Raw genomic sequence first — 17,680 nt, forward strand, 5'->3', positions numbered from 1 at the left:
CTTTTTTGCCAAATACAAAACAGAAGAAAATAATTAAAAAGTACTATTAAAGAAAATGTACTTTCAGTTTGAATGTCTGAGATAAAATTACTTAATATACATATTAATTGGAAAAACTGGCCATGTACGACCGTGATATAATGTACAAATATCATGTTGAAACGAATACACTTAAAAGTATTCAGCCAAAGAAAAGTGCCTACAACCCGCACGTTCCTCTGTCATTCAGGTGCTTCCAAACTCTATGTATTATTTATTTCTGATTCGGTAACAGATAAACGTACTAAGTAAACCCATTTCTGTTATTGCCATGTAAATTTCGTGTTCAATGGTAGATAAAAGTAAATATTGAAGCGGATTAGGGGGATAACATCATTTCTACATACGTCGACGCATGTTTGCGTAAAATCTCCTGCCACCATATGCGATTTTTTTCCCTATAAAACATTTCCTTCCTCTCCTTTCGGCAGGTTCCACTCAAATCCTCCTAATACAGCCATCATGAACGTGTTGGTGCTTTCTGTGGTGTTCAGTGCTGTTCTGTATACGGAAGGTAGGCTTTCTCATTTTCTTTTTCTATTGTTCGACTCTTTCTATTGTTCGAAAAGAATGATATATCAAAAACAATTCACATCTGAAACATTAACGTAAATTTACCTATGAAATTTTATATAGACCAATTAGTAATAATGGAATGACAGATTCGTCACTAAGAGTATCCATGGTTCATTACTTGTTAAGCATTTCTAGGATCTACGTTGTTAACTACTTAGTATTTTTTCAGTTTATATATTGATAATAACTTATCTGTTCTACATTATTCAATTGTAACTTTATCGACTTGTCGTGTTGTTTCTGTTTTCACTTGACAAATATATCCTTATTGCTAAATCTAATAACTACAACATACCTAGTAGGAGCTATGGTGTGTATGTTCATGTTATCTCTATTTTATATTAATGTCGGAATGATAACATAATAACATGAGGAATCCGGTTTTCATGTTGTTGATGTCTTTTCTATTGATAGATCACACTTTTAAACCAATCACAAGTTCGGATATTGCAGCATGCAAAATGTTAGCATATACTCACCTGATCATATACTCAGATTCATATTGCCGATGAATGAAAAAAATCTTGACTAAAATTATTCTTTGATTTAAAACATTTAATATCAAACTGAAGAGCCAGTAATGTTCTTGTGACAAGTAACTATCTTATTCTACACAAATGTATGTTCTGGGAAGCCATACTATATAGTTGATATATAGTTTGTCAGTGAGACAGCGATACCGCTTATAATTCAGAAGTTTTGCCAGTAGGCGGGGCCAATGCTTGTCGGTAAAAAAACTATATTTCTTTACCAATTTGCTTTGCAATTGTTTAGATACTATTCAAATGTTCACATTCGCTAAAGTCGGCGTTCACTTTGTAACAAAGTTATTTTACATGTAACATAAACTAAGAAAAAACATTTCATTACCATATTCATGAATGAATTTAATAACATTGAAAAATTAGGAAAAAGATATTTTGATTAATTAACATATTCAAGTATCAATTTTTTAGTAATATAAGTTAAAACGCTAACAGCACTGTCACACCAATGCGAAAACCAGATCAACCAAGTTTTTGCCACTGTATATGATCTGAAAATTTGCAAATGTGGAACTACCAGATTAATCAAAACATGTTGGAATGTTAACATTCTCTAACGGTTTTTAACACATTAAACATATAATATTATCTAATATCTAATATTTCGATAGAAACGTTGCATGTCTGCCAATGATATTTCACACGAAGCTCAGAAAGTCCTACTTTACGATTGCCTTGTCAAATTTCAGTATACACGTATATCGTTCCCGTTTCATTACAGATTTCAGTTTGCAAAACACATTTCCAACTGGATTAAAATTTAGGTTATATGTAGGCAGAAAGAAGAGAGAAACAAATCAGCAAACCATTCTTCTTTTAACCTGGTATCGTGCAATTATGTGTATATTTGGTAAAAAAACTATTAGATTAAAAAAAGCAATATACAGTGGCCCCGCCTACTTTTCAAACTACAAGTCCATCAAAGTGTTACATTCACACTGATATTGGTCCCTGATTGGTCAGCCAATCAAAAACGTTTTGCAAACTGATCGTCGCCGAGCTGTGCAGGAGATCAAAGGAATCCAAACTATTTACCGTTACAAGTTTTGCTAAACGATAAGCTGTATCGCTGTATATGTATGATTGTTTATGTCTTTTATATCACACATAGTTTCTGGCAACTAATATCATCGTACCGTAGAATTGTGACCATATTTATGTTTGAAACCTTCTTTTGCTTTAGAGATATAAAGAAAACTAGATAGATCAAATGTAGTTGTGACGAGAATACACACGTGAATGTATCAAAAACATCATTTATGAAGCAATCTATATGAATGAATCCTTATTCATTCTTATACTCACACTCTTTAAGCCGTTGTATTGTCCAATCAAAAGCGACGTTACAAACGCCTACGTCCATTCTCAGTTGATATTATTATTATTAAAATGAATTGTTATAAGTCAGATTGAACTTTTGTTTTCCATTGTGTATTTCAGTGGCCGGCTGGGCATGTCCTCGAGGCTGGGTATCTAACTGTGATCACTGTTACTTTTTCAGCAGAGACACTAAGACCTGGTTTGAGGCATCGGTAGGTCATTAACATACTGTTACAGTCTACGTTTTCTATATGTACTGTTACTTCTTTACCCTCTTTTAATACCTAGGAGCTGTTTTATTGATTCTGTAATTCCTATGATCTATAGGATCAATTTTGTTACACTGTTATCAATGTTTTAGAAATGTCTTAGCTCAGCCACTGTAAGCGTTGTGATTCACAAAAAGAATTGAGTGCTAGATCGTTGATAACGAGTATATACATATTTACATTTTCGTTATATGTTCTCTATATAACGTTACTAACGGATTTGACGATGAATGAGTACTGGTTCGGCATACACACCTGTACTGTCCTACGTCCTTATGTTGCGCTCCGGAAATTAATACAGCTTCCCGCGAATTCTTGATCAGCTGTCATATATTCAAACAGTTCCAAGGCTATTCCAACCATGTGTATAGCGTCAAATAAGTAATGAATATCTTGTTGTGATTAAAAGTATTGTTATGATATACCTGTCGTAATGTAGATATAAGAAATAATTGTTTTTTTTGTTAGTCACTGGTGTATGAACGTCATATATATACCTCATTCAATAACGAATTACATCATTTCATATTTGATATTTTCTTAGTAATTCATGCTTATTTTGCTGATACTTGACATAGTACATGTGTACCGCCATGGGAGGGGCCCTGGTCTCCTTTGACACGCCGGCTGAGTTACAATGGGTTAAAGGATACGTCACAAGACTCTGTAGCGGTAAGCACCAAATACAAATATATTGTACAGTTCATCATTGTAATACATTGTCAGTATAATTCATCACAGGATGCTTTATTGTTGCCGACCGAATCTCACAGGACTTTTAACACTTTTGACACTACGTGCAATGCATAGGTTTTAATTAAGATTTACGTCTACATTGTAGTAAAATAAGTACATATAGCCAAGTTATGGTCCACCATTTCATTTCGCAGTTTAATCATGATATTAGTAATTCTAAAGTGACAAATATGCTTTCATCTCAACATACATAAAGCATAAAACAAGAGCTTCATTTATTACGGGGAATAAATTATGTGCTGTAATTAATGTCTATAAAGCACCACACATATTTGTCCGTTTCTTTGAATGGTTTTCACGGTTTCATTTATCAGAAGTTGGTTTTCAAAAGATTACTCGAAGTAAAAATAACATGTCAAATTTTCCGCCCAGTTATGGCACATAACAACTTCAAAATACATGTAGATTAGATATAATACCAAACCTTCTAAATCAAAATACATGTAGCTTAGATATAATACCAAACCTTCTAAATCAAAATACAATGGAGATTAGATATAATACCAAACCTTCTACATCAAAATACATGGAGATTAGATATAATACCAAACCTTCTAAATCAAAATACATGTAGGTTAGATATAATACCAAACCTTCTAAATCAAAATACAATGGAGATTAGATATAATACCAAACCTTCTAAATCAAAATACAATGGAGATTAGATATAATACCAAACCTTCTAAATCAAAATACATGGAGATTAGATATAATACCAAACCTTCTAAATCAAAATACATAAAGATTAGATATAATACCAAACCTTCTAAATCAAAATACAATGGAGATTAGATATAATACCAAACCTTCTAAATCAAAATACATGGAGATTAGATATAATACCAAACCTTCTAAATCAAAATACAATGGAGATTAGATATAATACCAAACCTTCTAAATCAAAATACAATGGAGATTAGATATAATACCAAACCTTCTAAATCAAAATACATGTAGATTAGATATAATACCAAACCTTCTAAATCAAAATACATGTAGATTAGATATAATACCAAACCTTCTAAATCAAAATACATGTAGATTAGATATAATACCAAACCTTCTATATCAAAATAAAATGTAGATTAGATATAATACCAAACCTTCTAAATCAAAATACATTGGACAGGAAAGAGCTATTGGACAGGATTAAATGACATTAGACAGGAGGGACGATGGGTGTGGAATCCAACCAATGGAAATGCAGTTAAAAACGTGGATTGGGCACATGGTGAGCCTAACAGCTGGAGAGGATTGAATCAGGACTGTATGTTGTTGTGGCACCACCGGAGTTACCAGTGGGACGATGAGAGATGTGAACTACCCAAGGGGTACATCTGTGAAAGATATATGGTATATACCTAGATCCAATCTGATTAATTTACTTCCCTTAATATCAAAGTCATTACATTACTTTAACTTGATTAAAAATGTCAAAGGCTTCTTTCATTTTACCGGAATATATATTTTATTTGTATATAAAATCTTTTACACAGGTTTTTGCCTTCACATATGCCCGTGAAAGCTGTTTTGTCCTGCGAAAGAGTCTGCCTTTTTGTTATTTTTTGATTAATTTTAATTTACCTTTGCTATGGATAATTACTGTTTGTTCGACATCTCTATATATATATCAGTGAAGATATCGCCATACTTACAGTCACTTATGTACATTTAATCTATCAGACTTCCTCAAACGGTTGTGAAATCAGCACCTCATTAAATCTCTTATACCTCTTTAATCCTGTTCCTCTTTTCAGTTTTCAGAGAGAGTTTGCCCTTGTAGGTTGTAAAGAATCGGAAAATCGCAGCATAACAAATCGAAATGTATTTGAAATATTTAATAAAGAAGTGTATGACATTATGGTATGATTCTGTTGTTGATGAAGATGTTGTTATTTAGGCGTCTTACTATGATTTGATAACAAGTTGGAAAAAAACCACTTGAGATTAAAATGCAACCAAGTTAACTTAAATATGAAAATTTATATTTATTTGATACATATATTGTAAGCATCCTTTATGCTTGTTAAACATGGACGAGATGTAAAGATATTGCAGTTAAAAGGGTTCATATAGAATTTAGTAAAAACATTTGATGTGTTAAAATAATCGACTTGTAATACAAAGCTTTATTTTTAATTTTCGTTACCACTTGATAAATGTTTAAAGCTTTCAAGTATTGTTTTAAATGATTGAGCAGGAATCACTGTACTTTAAAGGAAGTATATCAGTCCATTTATATGGAGACTGACACATTTGAAACATAATATTTAGTGGGTTTTTTAACATAAATTATCTAAATTTGTATCAGGTTACATATGGCTCAGGCAATCTCCTGTTGATTTTACTTGCCTCCATTAAACAACGAATTGAAGATTAGTCGAAACAACTGCTGTTGACACCAATAATATATGGCCTTTTAGATACCTACTAGATGACGTAACATTACAATTTTATTAGACGAAATTTCTTTCAAAACAACGTAGGATTTTGTAACCAAACTCCGTCTTACAGCTGATAATCTTGCAATCGAGACAGGTAGATATAAAAAAGGAATAATGGGTTATATAGAAACCGTGAACTGTCCGAAATAGAGAGATGCATATCATTTTATTCAGTTCATTTCAACAAATTTTATTGACAAAGATGTTTCAAGTCAAATGGATAAAATAACAGACAAAGCCTATATAAATTCTCTCCATGGTAGCAAAAGTAATGTTTGAAACTTATATCAATCATAAATATTATATTTAAGTTTTGAAATGAAATTTTACAACAAATTAAGGGAGATAACTCTTTTGCATACTCCATTCACACATCACACATAATATAAATACAGCTATTATTTTATTACAAGAACATGTTATATTACAAATTAGACCACATGTTACTCAGATATTGACAGACAATGACCAAAAGTCCATGTGTATATATATACACTTGTCATTGCTCTAAATACTGTTAACTTTCTTGAAAATAATTGAAAATATACATTATATACTTTTAGTAGAATACGTGTATGCTGTATATAGAATAAAACAAAGTGACATTATTAAAACAACCATGCTCAACAAACTACTCCGAGTATATCTTTGACAGAGGATAATATAGAATATATACAATATTATTCAAATGTTATATAGTGAACATTGCATAATTATTTTTTTTTTTTTTGGAGAAAAATAAGAAAAAAAAAATCTTTAAATTTCAACAGCTTATGTCATGGCTAATTTAAATCATATAGAGATTAAAACGTCTTGATTTACCAATATATAGATGAACATCATGAAGTAATTGTCTGTTTATAGTTTCATCACCGTCAGGACAGTCTTGAAGAAGAATATTGATATCAATATGGTTATGATTTGCATAATTACTAATGGAGGTGAACAGGGGAAGTCTATGTTGGTCATATAAAGGGCATTCAAGGGTAGTGGGATATAGTTTCATTTTCAAAAGAACAAGCACAGGATGTATCATCAGATAAATGGTCAGTATATAGGTGGGAATTAAGATTACTACACAAATTTCTAAGTTGACAAAGAATAATATTAGCTCTTCTATCACCTTCTGTTTTAAAAATTTGAGTTCATTCAATTACAACTGGGACAGCTTTATTAAGTTGGTGTTGAAAGGCTGAGAGAGAAGGAGAGTTAAAGAGATTGTTATCATAAGTGTTAATAGTGCGACACATTGGTGGGATGAAACTATCAAAATAATTATTAGTTCTGCATATTGGTGGATTAAATATTCTTGTTTGTCTGAGAGCATAGCCATTATTGTTTTGATTGTTAATGAAAGGATTTAGGATATCTTGTAAGTATTGTGGTGATAGGCCATGCATTATTTTGTACATCATTGTTAGTTTGTGTTTGTGTCTTCTTACTGATAGTGTTTCCCATCCAAGTTCTGTAAAAAGTTTATTGTGGGATGTTCCAGACCTAAGTCCTGTAATAATTCTGGCTGCTTCTAATTGGACAGATTCTAAAAGGTCCTTTGATTGTTGAGTGCAAATTATCCCATATTATATCTGCATATTCTAAGATTAGCCTGATAAATGCTGTGTAAATTTTAATTAATGACTAACGATTTACTTTATTTTTAATGTAACGAAGAATGTTTAATCTACTGTATGCTTTTTCATATATGTTAAGGATGTGTTGTTTCCATGATGCATCATCCTTAAGTGTAAGCCCTAGGTGTTTGTGTTCTGATGTGTCAGTGATTTGATTGTTTTGGAAGTTTATTGGGGAGATGTTTTTGTTATGTTTTCTGGGAAATAGTACTAATTTGGTTTTGTTAGGGTTAAATGTCCCATGTTTTTGCCCATTCACCAATGTTAGAGAGATCAGTTGTTAGTGCTTGAGCTGCTTGTGTTGGGTTTTCATCTATAATTACATACAAGAAGGTATCATCTGTAATAAGTTTGATATTAGTTGAAAGATTATCAGTGATATCGTCGATGTAGAGGAGGAAAAGAAGAGGCCCGAGTAATGATCCCTGGGGTACCCCAGCGTTTACAACCTTGAACTGTGAATAGTAGCCTTCTATGGTCACTCTTTGTAATCTATCAGATAGGTAATTGTTGAACCATAGAAGTAAATTTCCATTTATTCCATACATCTTGAGTTTATGTAAAAGACCTTTATACCATACTCTGTCAAAAGCTTTGCTTATATCACAAAAAATAAATCGAAGTTCCTTTCCCTGGTCCATATTGCTATTTTATTCAGTTGCCTAGAATATCAAGATACTCGGAAATATAAATTAAACACTATTTTTGGGTAAAACTGTCTATTTACAAAGTTATTGAATTGCTTAAAAGACATGATCTAAAATATCTTAATTTATCAGGAAAATATACATTTGAGGCAAACAACAGTAGAATCACTTAAGCAAATATGTATATAACAAGACGTAAATATTTAGCCTGTCTTGATATTGTACCGCTTTCAATGTTGATTGTAAATGTGTGTATGCTATATAATAATGTTAGTTTCATTAATCCAATACTTTGTAAACTTACGAAAAAAAATTAAACTGAATTGACTAGATAGAAGACATAACCCAAAGCCTTCCTCACAGGGGCGAAAATTAAACGGGAGGCCATAAGTAAGGCGAGATTATGGAAAACATTAAAAGAAAGTCAGGATGAACAAATGTCCTACAAATGTCCCAATAAAACAGTACGTCGTAAAGAGTGTTATGTATGCAAAAGTGAGAATCATTTGGCCCGTGAACGTCTAGAAAAAAACGTCTGATAATCTCAGACAAGAACGTCATAGACGCTTCCATTTCTGGCGCATCTCTTGATAAAGTTGACATCGTTATAGAGAGAGCTGTGTCATTAATCGCCGAAAACGCGGTCATTAAAAACGTTACAATATGCTTGGGTACGAACGACGTTACAAGAAACATCGACGATCCAGAACAAGTGATCTGTAATTTGCCTTCTGCCATCAACAAAGTGCAGGAAATCTTTCCATATACTGCAGTCGGCGTATGTGGAATCATTTGGAATCATTCCACGTAAAGGCAAAAGTGAAAAAATAAGAGAGGCCAACGAGATAATGAACAGAGTTAACAAATTCGCGAAAAAGATGTGTGAGCGGAATTCCTTCCTTACATATGTGGATACTCCCATTGTATTTCAACGTCAGGGGCATGTAGTAAAAGAAATGTTCGATTCAAATGATTCGGCGGTAGTTCATGTCAGTGAATCGCGCGCTGCGCTATTATAGTCTGCGATGCGAAAGTACATCGACATTGCCAAAATCCAGTTAACGGCTCCATTTGGAGAGGATCCTGGTACACGCCCGCGGGCGCGCGAACGTCAAGCCAACAAGATATGCAAAAAAAAGAACGATCAGCGACAGATCAGCGACACCACAGTCTTCAGAACGTCAAGCCAAACGTGACAGAAATGGTAGGTTTTCTAGAGCGTTGCATCAATAAAGATGATTGCTCCATTATTTCAGCGTTATAAATATATACGCACCAAACACATGTGCAGAGAGGAAACTATTTCACCTGAACAGCATTGACGAAAACAGAAATAGAGCAAATGTGTGTAATTTTGGCTGACTTCCAATTGTACGTTAAATAAATACTTATGATAGAATAACAACAACGAACACTAATGATTCAACCCACACAACAATTTAGGGAGCTTATTGAAAGATATGAACTGAAAGATTTATGGCATGTGAATCGAAATCCCGAGAGTAGAGAATTTACATTTAAAAGGGGGAAATCAAGATCTAAGAATAGATTATATTTTGGTAGGTAATGAATTGTTTAATGATATGGTTAATGCAAAAATAATTCTGTGCATATATAGTGATCACAATATGGTGACTGCGGAGTTGAAAATTAGACCAGGTAAAAAGTGGCCCTGGCGTATGGAAATGAATCAGTTATAGAATCAGAATGTTTTAAAGATTTTTTCGAAGCCTTCTGGTCATACTGGAAAACAGGAAAGGTGCACTATGGGAAAACTTACAGAATGGTGGGAAATGACAAAAATTAAAATATAAAAGAACTAACCATACACGTTTCGAAGATAATGAATAAGAGAGATTAAGGCTCATTATAATTACACAAGATTAATGGTTATAAGATAAGGTCTAAAATGGAAAAATTATGAAGATCATGAAAACGTCTTCTAAGTATTTTTTAAACTTGGAAAAAACTAAGGCAAAAGAAATTACGACGGTAATTATAAAAAGAAGGAATATCTGCTATTTTTAGATGAGCAAACAAAATTTTATAAAAAGTTATTTTCTTCTGAGGGTTGGGATAGAGATGCAGCAAACTCTCTTCTAGAAAATGTTAATTGCACTAAAATAACTGACTGAACAGAGGGGCGAATTAGAAAGAGATATAAACGAAACTGAAATACATAACAGCATTTGTTCAAATGAAAAAAGAAACAAATCTCCAGGCGATAAGACGGTATTATATCCGAATTCTATCAACATACTACTGGTGGCTAATAAAAGGGGAAAATTCTTCGAAGTTTTAACAGAAATATTTGCTTCAAATACATTATCTGAACTCTCAGTCTAAAGGTATGCTTACTTTATTATATAAAAAAGGAGAAAGAGAACTTATTCAAAATTGGAGGACCGCAAACTTTACTTAACGTTGATTGTTAGAATTATTGCAAAGGTTCTGGCTAATAGAATAAAAACCTTATCTAAAACATATCATCCATTCGGATATAAAAGGTTTCGTTCCTGGTCAGATGCTAATAGACTTATTCAAGACGTTTTTGATTATATACGGATTTAGAATTTCAGAGAAGGAGCGATAATTTTTTCTCTCAGTCTTATAGTTTCTCGATAGAGTTAGAAACGGGTCCTGGGTTAACAGATGCCTAAATTCAACATGTGAGCTTAATGCTTAATGAATTTTTTAAGTACTACATGTATCTCTCTCTTTACTCTTGTTGTGCATAATGCACAATGGGAAAACGCGGTAATCGACAACTTCAAGTTCGTTACCATGTAGACATACAATTATCAAATATTTTGTTCGACATAGATATTTTGATTTATAAATGCTCATTTTTGAGACAGATAAGATTACAAAATAATGATGATCTATTTGGCTATCTTGATATTATTTGACTACCACGGTGCTTTTATAGCATTCATATACATATATTTACTTTTTCACTGCAACCCTAATATGTTTACCTACCAGGCGCATTTGACATTCAGGGGTGCATGATCCGCTATTAGCTTATTTTTATGTGATGTCATAATTTTTGTGCCATCGAAAATGGCTGTTTCGTCCTTGACGATATTGATTTTTTTCTTTATAGATACAAATATCTTGGGATGTTATCATACAAGTGTTATCAAATGAAAATGTATTCATTAAATTGCATTCAGTTGACAATAAGGGGAGTATGAATGCCAACTGGACATCTGCTAATTCAACATGAAGCGCTAAAGATATTGGACCAACATGTTAAATTGACCGATTTGTAAATCCAATGGTAAACGTCACGATATCACTTGGCCCTCCTGTTATCAACTGATTTGCTTTTATAATTTGTTTGCATATGATCATTTGTGCTATTGTTGTTAAGATATATTCTAAGTACCTTTTCAATCGTTATTGTGTGTTAAATCTGTGGAGAAATTATTAGTGAACTGACATGTAGAACTGTACTAACGCTATCAGCTAAAAACCCTCAGTGATCCTGTCTATCATGTATTCACGTATTTCTTTAGCTTATAGATCAGTGTGCTTTTCCTTTTGTTTGCATCGGATGCCTTTACATCTTTAAGTTTTATGTAGTTTCTTGTATATACGCAAAGACAATGCAAGAACAAAGGGTGTGTACAAATACATGTATAGACAAAAACTAAACAATATACAGTGTACGAATACCAAAGTATTCAGCAAAAAAAATTGTTACGATAATAGTTCATGATGTATCATGTATCTCGGTAGTATTTCATCTTTACCTGAATGATTATTTCAGCAATCTTTACGAAGCGACAAAGCATTTCAAAATCTTTGGATGTGACCGTTACCCTGTGAACGACATCCTTTTTAAAACAACAAAACGTCAACTAGGTTATACATGTATGTCACTTTTGTAGCGGATAAAATGAACTATAGCTACTATTTGAAATATAAGGTATTTTATTTCAGTAAATAACAGTAAAGTTAAAAAAATTACACTTGACATATTTCGGTGAATAAAATGTGACCGATAGCCACGCTGTGAAAAAAAAGACAGACTGATAATGAGCAATAGACGAAAAGCGATTTCAATAGCTCATTAACCATTTGCTGATAGGGGGTTCAAAAGTCGTCTTTCAAGATCAGATAAATTCAAGAAAAGTATTTTGGCGTCTTATCCACAGTTTTCGTAACTTTGGATGTGACCGTCATCCCTAAAGTTCTAAGTTAACCGATATCACTTTCATAACTTCTAATTAAGCACCGTATATGATTCTCCACTAGCAGATATAATGAAGGAAATATTTTCTTCCAACAGTCATATATTACATATTAGTAAACGGGACAGTTTTGTGGCAGCAAAATTTATTTATTTGCAATTTATAACGTTTTAGTGAATAAATGTGACCGATATCCCTGCTGTCAAAAAATATTGTGTCGAGGTGTTTGCATAATCTGAGCTAGTTTGACGACATCTAATAATTTCACAGAGTCTCTAACAATACACTGTCTTTGACGCACGATAGGTTTAGAAGATGCATTGCTTTTATGTCATAATTTCAGTCGATTTTTAATGGTGTAGCTTGCGGTTGCGAGGGTTACCGTCTTACTTTTTGAAGCGGGGCCCTTACTTCATGAGCTGTCTTATTTTTTTAACGAAAATTTTAGATATATCCTCTAAATATTCCGTCCTTAAAGCAAGTAATAAACGTTGTGAAATTTTATAAACTTTACGTTGGTGTTTCGATCGTTTGACTCGATAAGACAAGTATTTGTTGAGAAAATAGGCGTATCGCGTGGTGTTTAGTAATGGAAAGAGACAGTCACGAATCCTTCTCACTTATAAATCCTTGTTAAAACTGATTGGAAAAAAATCAAAAAAAAAAATCATCTATTTAATTTACAGCCTTACTGTATAGCCTGCGAGACACAGACACAGGTAAATGGACCTCCGTTTAGTTACTATCTAAATCTCTGAAATAGCCAAAAGTGAACCGTTGTTATTTCGTTCGAATGCAATAACTATAAGCCTATTTCGTTCCCACGCAATAATTATTTCGTTCGAATGCAATATCTATTTCGTTTTTTACCTTTATTTCCCCTATTGGGCCCCGCCCCTCCTGCCCCTGGGGGATCAGAGCCAAAATTTATACAAGTTCTGTTCCCCTTCCCCCAAGGATGTTTGTGGCTAATTTTGGTTACAATCCATGCAGAACTCTAGGACTAGTAGCGATTTAAAGGATTTACCTCTATTTCCCCTATTGGGCCCCGCCCCTCCTGCCCCTGGGGGGTCAGAGCCAAAATTTATACAAGTTCTGTTCGCCCTCCCCCAAGGATGTTTGTGGCCAAATTTGGTTACAATCCATGCAGAACTCTATGACTAGTAGCGATTTAAAGGAAATGTTGACGGACGGACGGACGACGACGGACGGACGACGGACGCCGCGCCATGACATAAGCTCACCGGCCCTTCGGGCCAGGTGAGCTAAAAACATGGAAATAGACATCACCCAAACAAGCAGCCTTAATGTGATAACCTATCTACAACATATCACAATACAGCTGTTATAAAAGAAATTCTAGTATACACATACATAATAGGAAGCCTTGAAATTCTAGTATACACATACATAATAGGAAGCCTTGAAATTCTAGTATACACATACATAATAGGAAGCCTTGAAATTCTAGTATACACATACATAATAGGAAGCCTTGAAATTCTAGTATACACATACATAATAGGAAGCCTTGAAATTCTAGTATACACATACATAATAGGAAGCCTTAACTGCCTGAGCTTTTTTTATATAACAAATGATAATGTATTTACCCATGATAACCTAGAAACTGATATCACACAATTATCTCGCATAACTTACTGATAGGATTATCGAATACCATTCACTTTACACATCACTGATATAAACTTGTGTCCTAGCTATAGGCTTCCTCACTAGTACCAGTTAGAGGAAGATTCCTGACCATCCCTTCTATAATAATGTACACATCAACATGCAACAGCTGGAACAGGAAATTTTTATAACCATATTTGGACTCTGACCTGAACTCTTAACCTCTAGACTTAACCTGGACACTGACATCCGTCTCAGTCTAGTTCTACTTTATTCCTTCCTCATTCAACTAAATTTGTGATAAAAAACACAATACTTCACTGATTATTCATTACACATACTGCAATTCTATTAGTATCTAGCACCAGAAAAGGCCAATACCTAAAACAAGCTCGAACTCAAACCTAGGACCTTCAAACTGTAGACGGAGACTGTAACTAGGTATTAGAACTATATCTGCTAGTCTGTATCTGGTATGGTATGTTGTTAGTTCCGAATTCTTATAACTTATGAAATGATGGTGTACATGTAGTGCACTATTGCAGTCTGTGATGCTAATTTTTTTCTCTGCTAGTCATTCGGACTAGTAAACCCCTTAATCTTATATTACTAGTCCGACTATTTCATCACTAGTCCAAATTAAATATACAGATACAGCTGTTTTGCTTCAGCACTTAAAATTCTGTCATGATCAGTTTACAATTTTTAACTCAAATCCCAGAATATAAATTATCAAAAAATTATGCATCCGGACTGAAATAATGCAGAAAGAATGCACTCAAAATGTATTGAAAAATGCAACTGACCACTGCTCTTGTAGTATTTAACGATATTAATCGAATGGGGAGCCACTATAGTGCAATCAGACTATTTCATTAAGATTGACACTAGACCGTCTGTAAAATTACTAGTCATGGGCATCGGACTAGTGCTTAAAGTCGCAGACTGCTATTGGCCTGGGGTTATTGGCTCAACTTGTCGTATGCGGTTTTGAACTGATTTAGCACTGACTACACTTTCCACCAGCTGATAACAGGTTCTGTGTTGGTGTATTTTGGCCTGTGGTATAATATTTCCAGACTTTTTGTGCTGTTTTTCACTTGACTGGTCTTTGAATTTCTCAGTCCTGATTTGTCATAGCTTTGTGACTGCATAATTGATCTTATATTTACCAATGTAAGATATGGTTTTCAGATGTTTATTGAATATTTTATTACAATGATTGGTTATCTAAAACGACAGGAAAACGTGGGGAATACCTACCTCAAAAATGATAAAAATAGACCGTCATATTTTATTTTTGGAACACAAAACGAAAGCTGGCCGAAAGCGAGGTTATAACGAACAACAAACTTGCTGACATGACAAGGAATATTTGTTTCCCACATTTTAAGATTATTTTCTAATTTACGATGGTTGACAAATGAAGTTTAAGCCATATTTGTTATAAAACAATTTGTATTTAACGTAAGAATGATAAATCAAAAGTCAAATGAGACTTACATCACGCAAGTATAAAGTGGAGAGTTGCTCCCGTCTTTTGCTTTCAGCGATCCATTTGTATTTACCAGTATATCTACTTTCCAAATCGTGCACGTAACTTACTCTTGACGTACACTGTTTTCTATCAGAATTTGTTTGTGTTCACTTCACCCAAGTTTTTGACCCACCATTTTATTTACATTAGTGCAGTGCATTATGGGAGGTCACTAAAGTTCAACACTACTATACTATCGTTATAAAAATTCGACCGGGCCAGTTCAAAATACAAGATGGAATTTCCATAATAATTATTTTATTTGACACTTTTGCACAATAACTGATATATATTACTTAGTAAGGTATCTGATATGTATTTTACTCAAATTTACATGGTGTATTTAGGTTCATGTCCCTTTAAAGGGACAATTCAGTCTAAGAGAACATTAAAATTTGTACATATATCGGAAAAACCAGTTCTTATGGAAATTAAATCATCAGTCGGTTTTACTGTGATATGCCTGAAAAGCCCATGACTGTGACATGTGTATAGATGTTCAAACTCGCTCACTGTCCGCCATTACACATTGTGGTCGAACTTCTTGTATGCCGAACCCTGTCCCTTGCTCGTAGAGTAATGCAACTTTTGTCTTGAACTGGTCAAATCGCTCAAACAGTAGTGTGTTTACCTCATTAGTTGAATTGTCTTGCCTAAAAGTCATTTTATCACCTTCTCAGTGGTTATGTAGTTTATTTGTTTAACGTGCGTGACTTTGGCTTTGGCGTCCATATTGTACCTGCTTAATCGTATTGATCAACGATTTGATATTTCAACGATATTAATTAAAATACTTAACAATGACGTGGAATTTGTCAATATTTTATGTTATATGTTTCATAAGAAATGTAGAACAATACATTTATGCCATATTTTGCTTCTTGGTTATGTAAAAGAATTAGCCAGAGCGAATTGTAGGTTCATGTCCCTTTAAATAATTTGCTATACCAATCGCCTAAAGGTTTGTGCCATATCAAATTATTGAAGTCGTTTGATAAATTTCATATCATATAGCCACTCATGTAAGACCCTCTATATAAATAAAATGTACATTTGGCATATGATACAATTGTTTAAATAGTGACTTAAATCTAAAAGATCACAGATTAGATTGTAAGACACACTTTAGTAATTAAAATGTTTTTATCTTTGATCATCCTCTTTACATAGCCAAAGTTTCCTTATACATTGTGTTTTATTGATAAAAATTGTTGCCTTCCTATTCAGAAACCAAAACAGTTGATTGGTTTGATTATTTTATCAGGTCTTATATTACATATTAACAGCTAGAGTCATTCAGGTTGAGTCGTCAGATACCACTCAGATTTAGATGGAAAGTTGGAGTACCTGCAGAAAAAAGTCTGAGTTTGCATTTGCATTTTCCCTTTTCTTTATAAGCATAGATAATGAAAAGGACCACACTTTTTTTTATGAAATTCCAGAACCGTAGGGACCCAATTTTATCTGAGGATGACTCAACACTTATGAAACGCCCAGCGCAAACCCTGAAAATCATTGATTAGTCGCAGTCATGATCATATATCTCAAACTCACGATCCAGAGGTGAAAAAGCTTGTGAATATTTCGTGACATCTTCATCACTCGACCCCAAAATATAAAAGTATTGACATTGCATAACATTTTTTTTTTCATAACATTCAAGCATTTTAATCTTTAAGCATTTTCCTTAAAATACATCTCAATATAATGGGAAATATATAGACATAAGATTACAAAATTCTTCATATCGGTATATCCTTGGTCGGAGGTCGTTTTGGTTGAATAAACGCTGCTAGGACAGCTGTACCATGTCTGCCGTCGACGTTGTTGACATTTGAGACTGATCAGTGTTTACGCAACATTGCTTTCAGTGGTAAAAGGGGACATAGTAGAAATACAGAAGCCAGGTGACATCAACAAAAATACATCCTAGCTGGCACTAGATGACGTATTTATTTTCAACACATAGCATCGCTGATAACACAGAAAACAATATGATAAAGCACGCTCTTACCGTCACTACGTCCAGCAGCTTCGCCATTTTTATTCCCGTGTGTTATCGGCAGTCACATGATTTTTGAC

The 17,680-nt window shown here is 33.5% G+C and overlaps 1 protein-coding gene across 1 annotated transcript; it reads left to right on the forward strand.

Annotated features, from left to right (window-relative positions):
* Positions 1 to 391: 391 nt before the first annotated feature.
* Positions 392 to 5,373, forward strand: LOC138316950 (perlucin-like protein). Its single transcript, XM_069258587.1, has 5 exons — positions 392 to 553; positions 2,601 to 2,692; positions 3,328 to 3,421; positions 4,635 to 4,858; positions 5,263 to 5,373. Exons 1-5 carry the CDS (start codon positions 502 to 504, stop codon positions 5,293 to 5,295), a joined length of 495 nt encoding a protein of 164 aa, XP_069114688.1. The 5' UTR covers positions 392 to 501; the 3' UTR covers positions 5,296 to 5,373.
* Positions 5,374 to 17,680: the final 12,307 nt, after the last annotated feature.

Source organism: Argopecten irradians, chromosome 2 (genome assembly GCF_041381155.1).
Source record: "Argopecten irradians isolate NY chromosome 2, Ai_NY, whole genome shotgun sequence".
Taxonomy (NCBI): Eukaryota; Metazoa; Mollusca; class Bivalvia; order Pectinida; family Pectinidae; genus Argopecten; species Argopecten irradians.

Coding starts and splice junctions, on each gene's coding strand:
- LOC138316950 (XM_069258587.1), top strand. CDS start 502: ATGAACGTGTTGGTGCTTTCTGTGGTGTTCAGTGCTGTTCTGTATACG. Junction 554..2,600: donor TGCTGTTCTGTATACGGAAG/GTAGGCTTTCTC, acceptor TGTGTATTTCAG/TGGCCGGCTGGGCATGTCCT. Junction 3,422..4,634: donor CGTCACAAGACTCTGTAGCG/GTAAGCACCAAA, acceptor TACATTGGACAG/GAAAGAGCTATTGGACAGGA.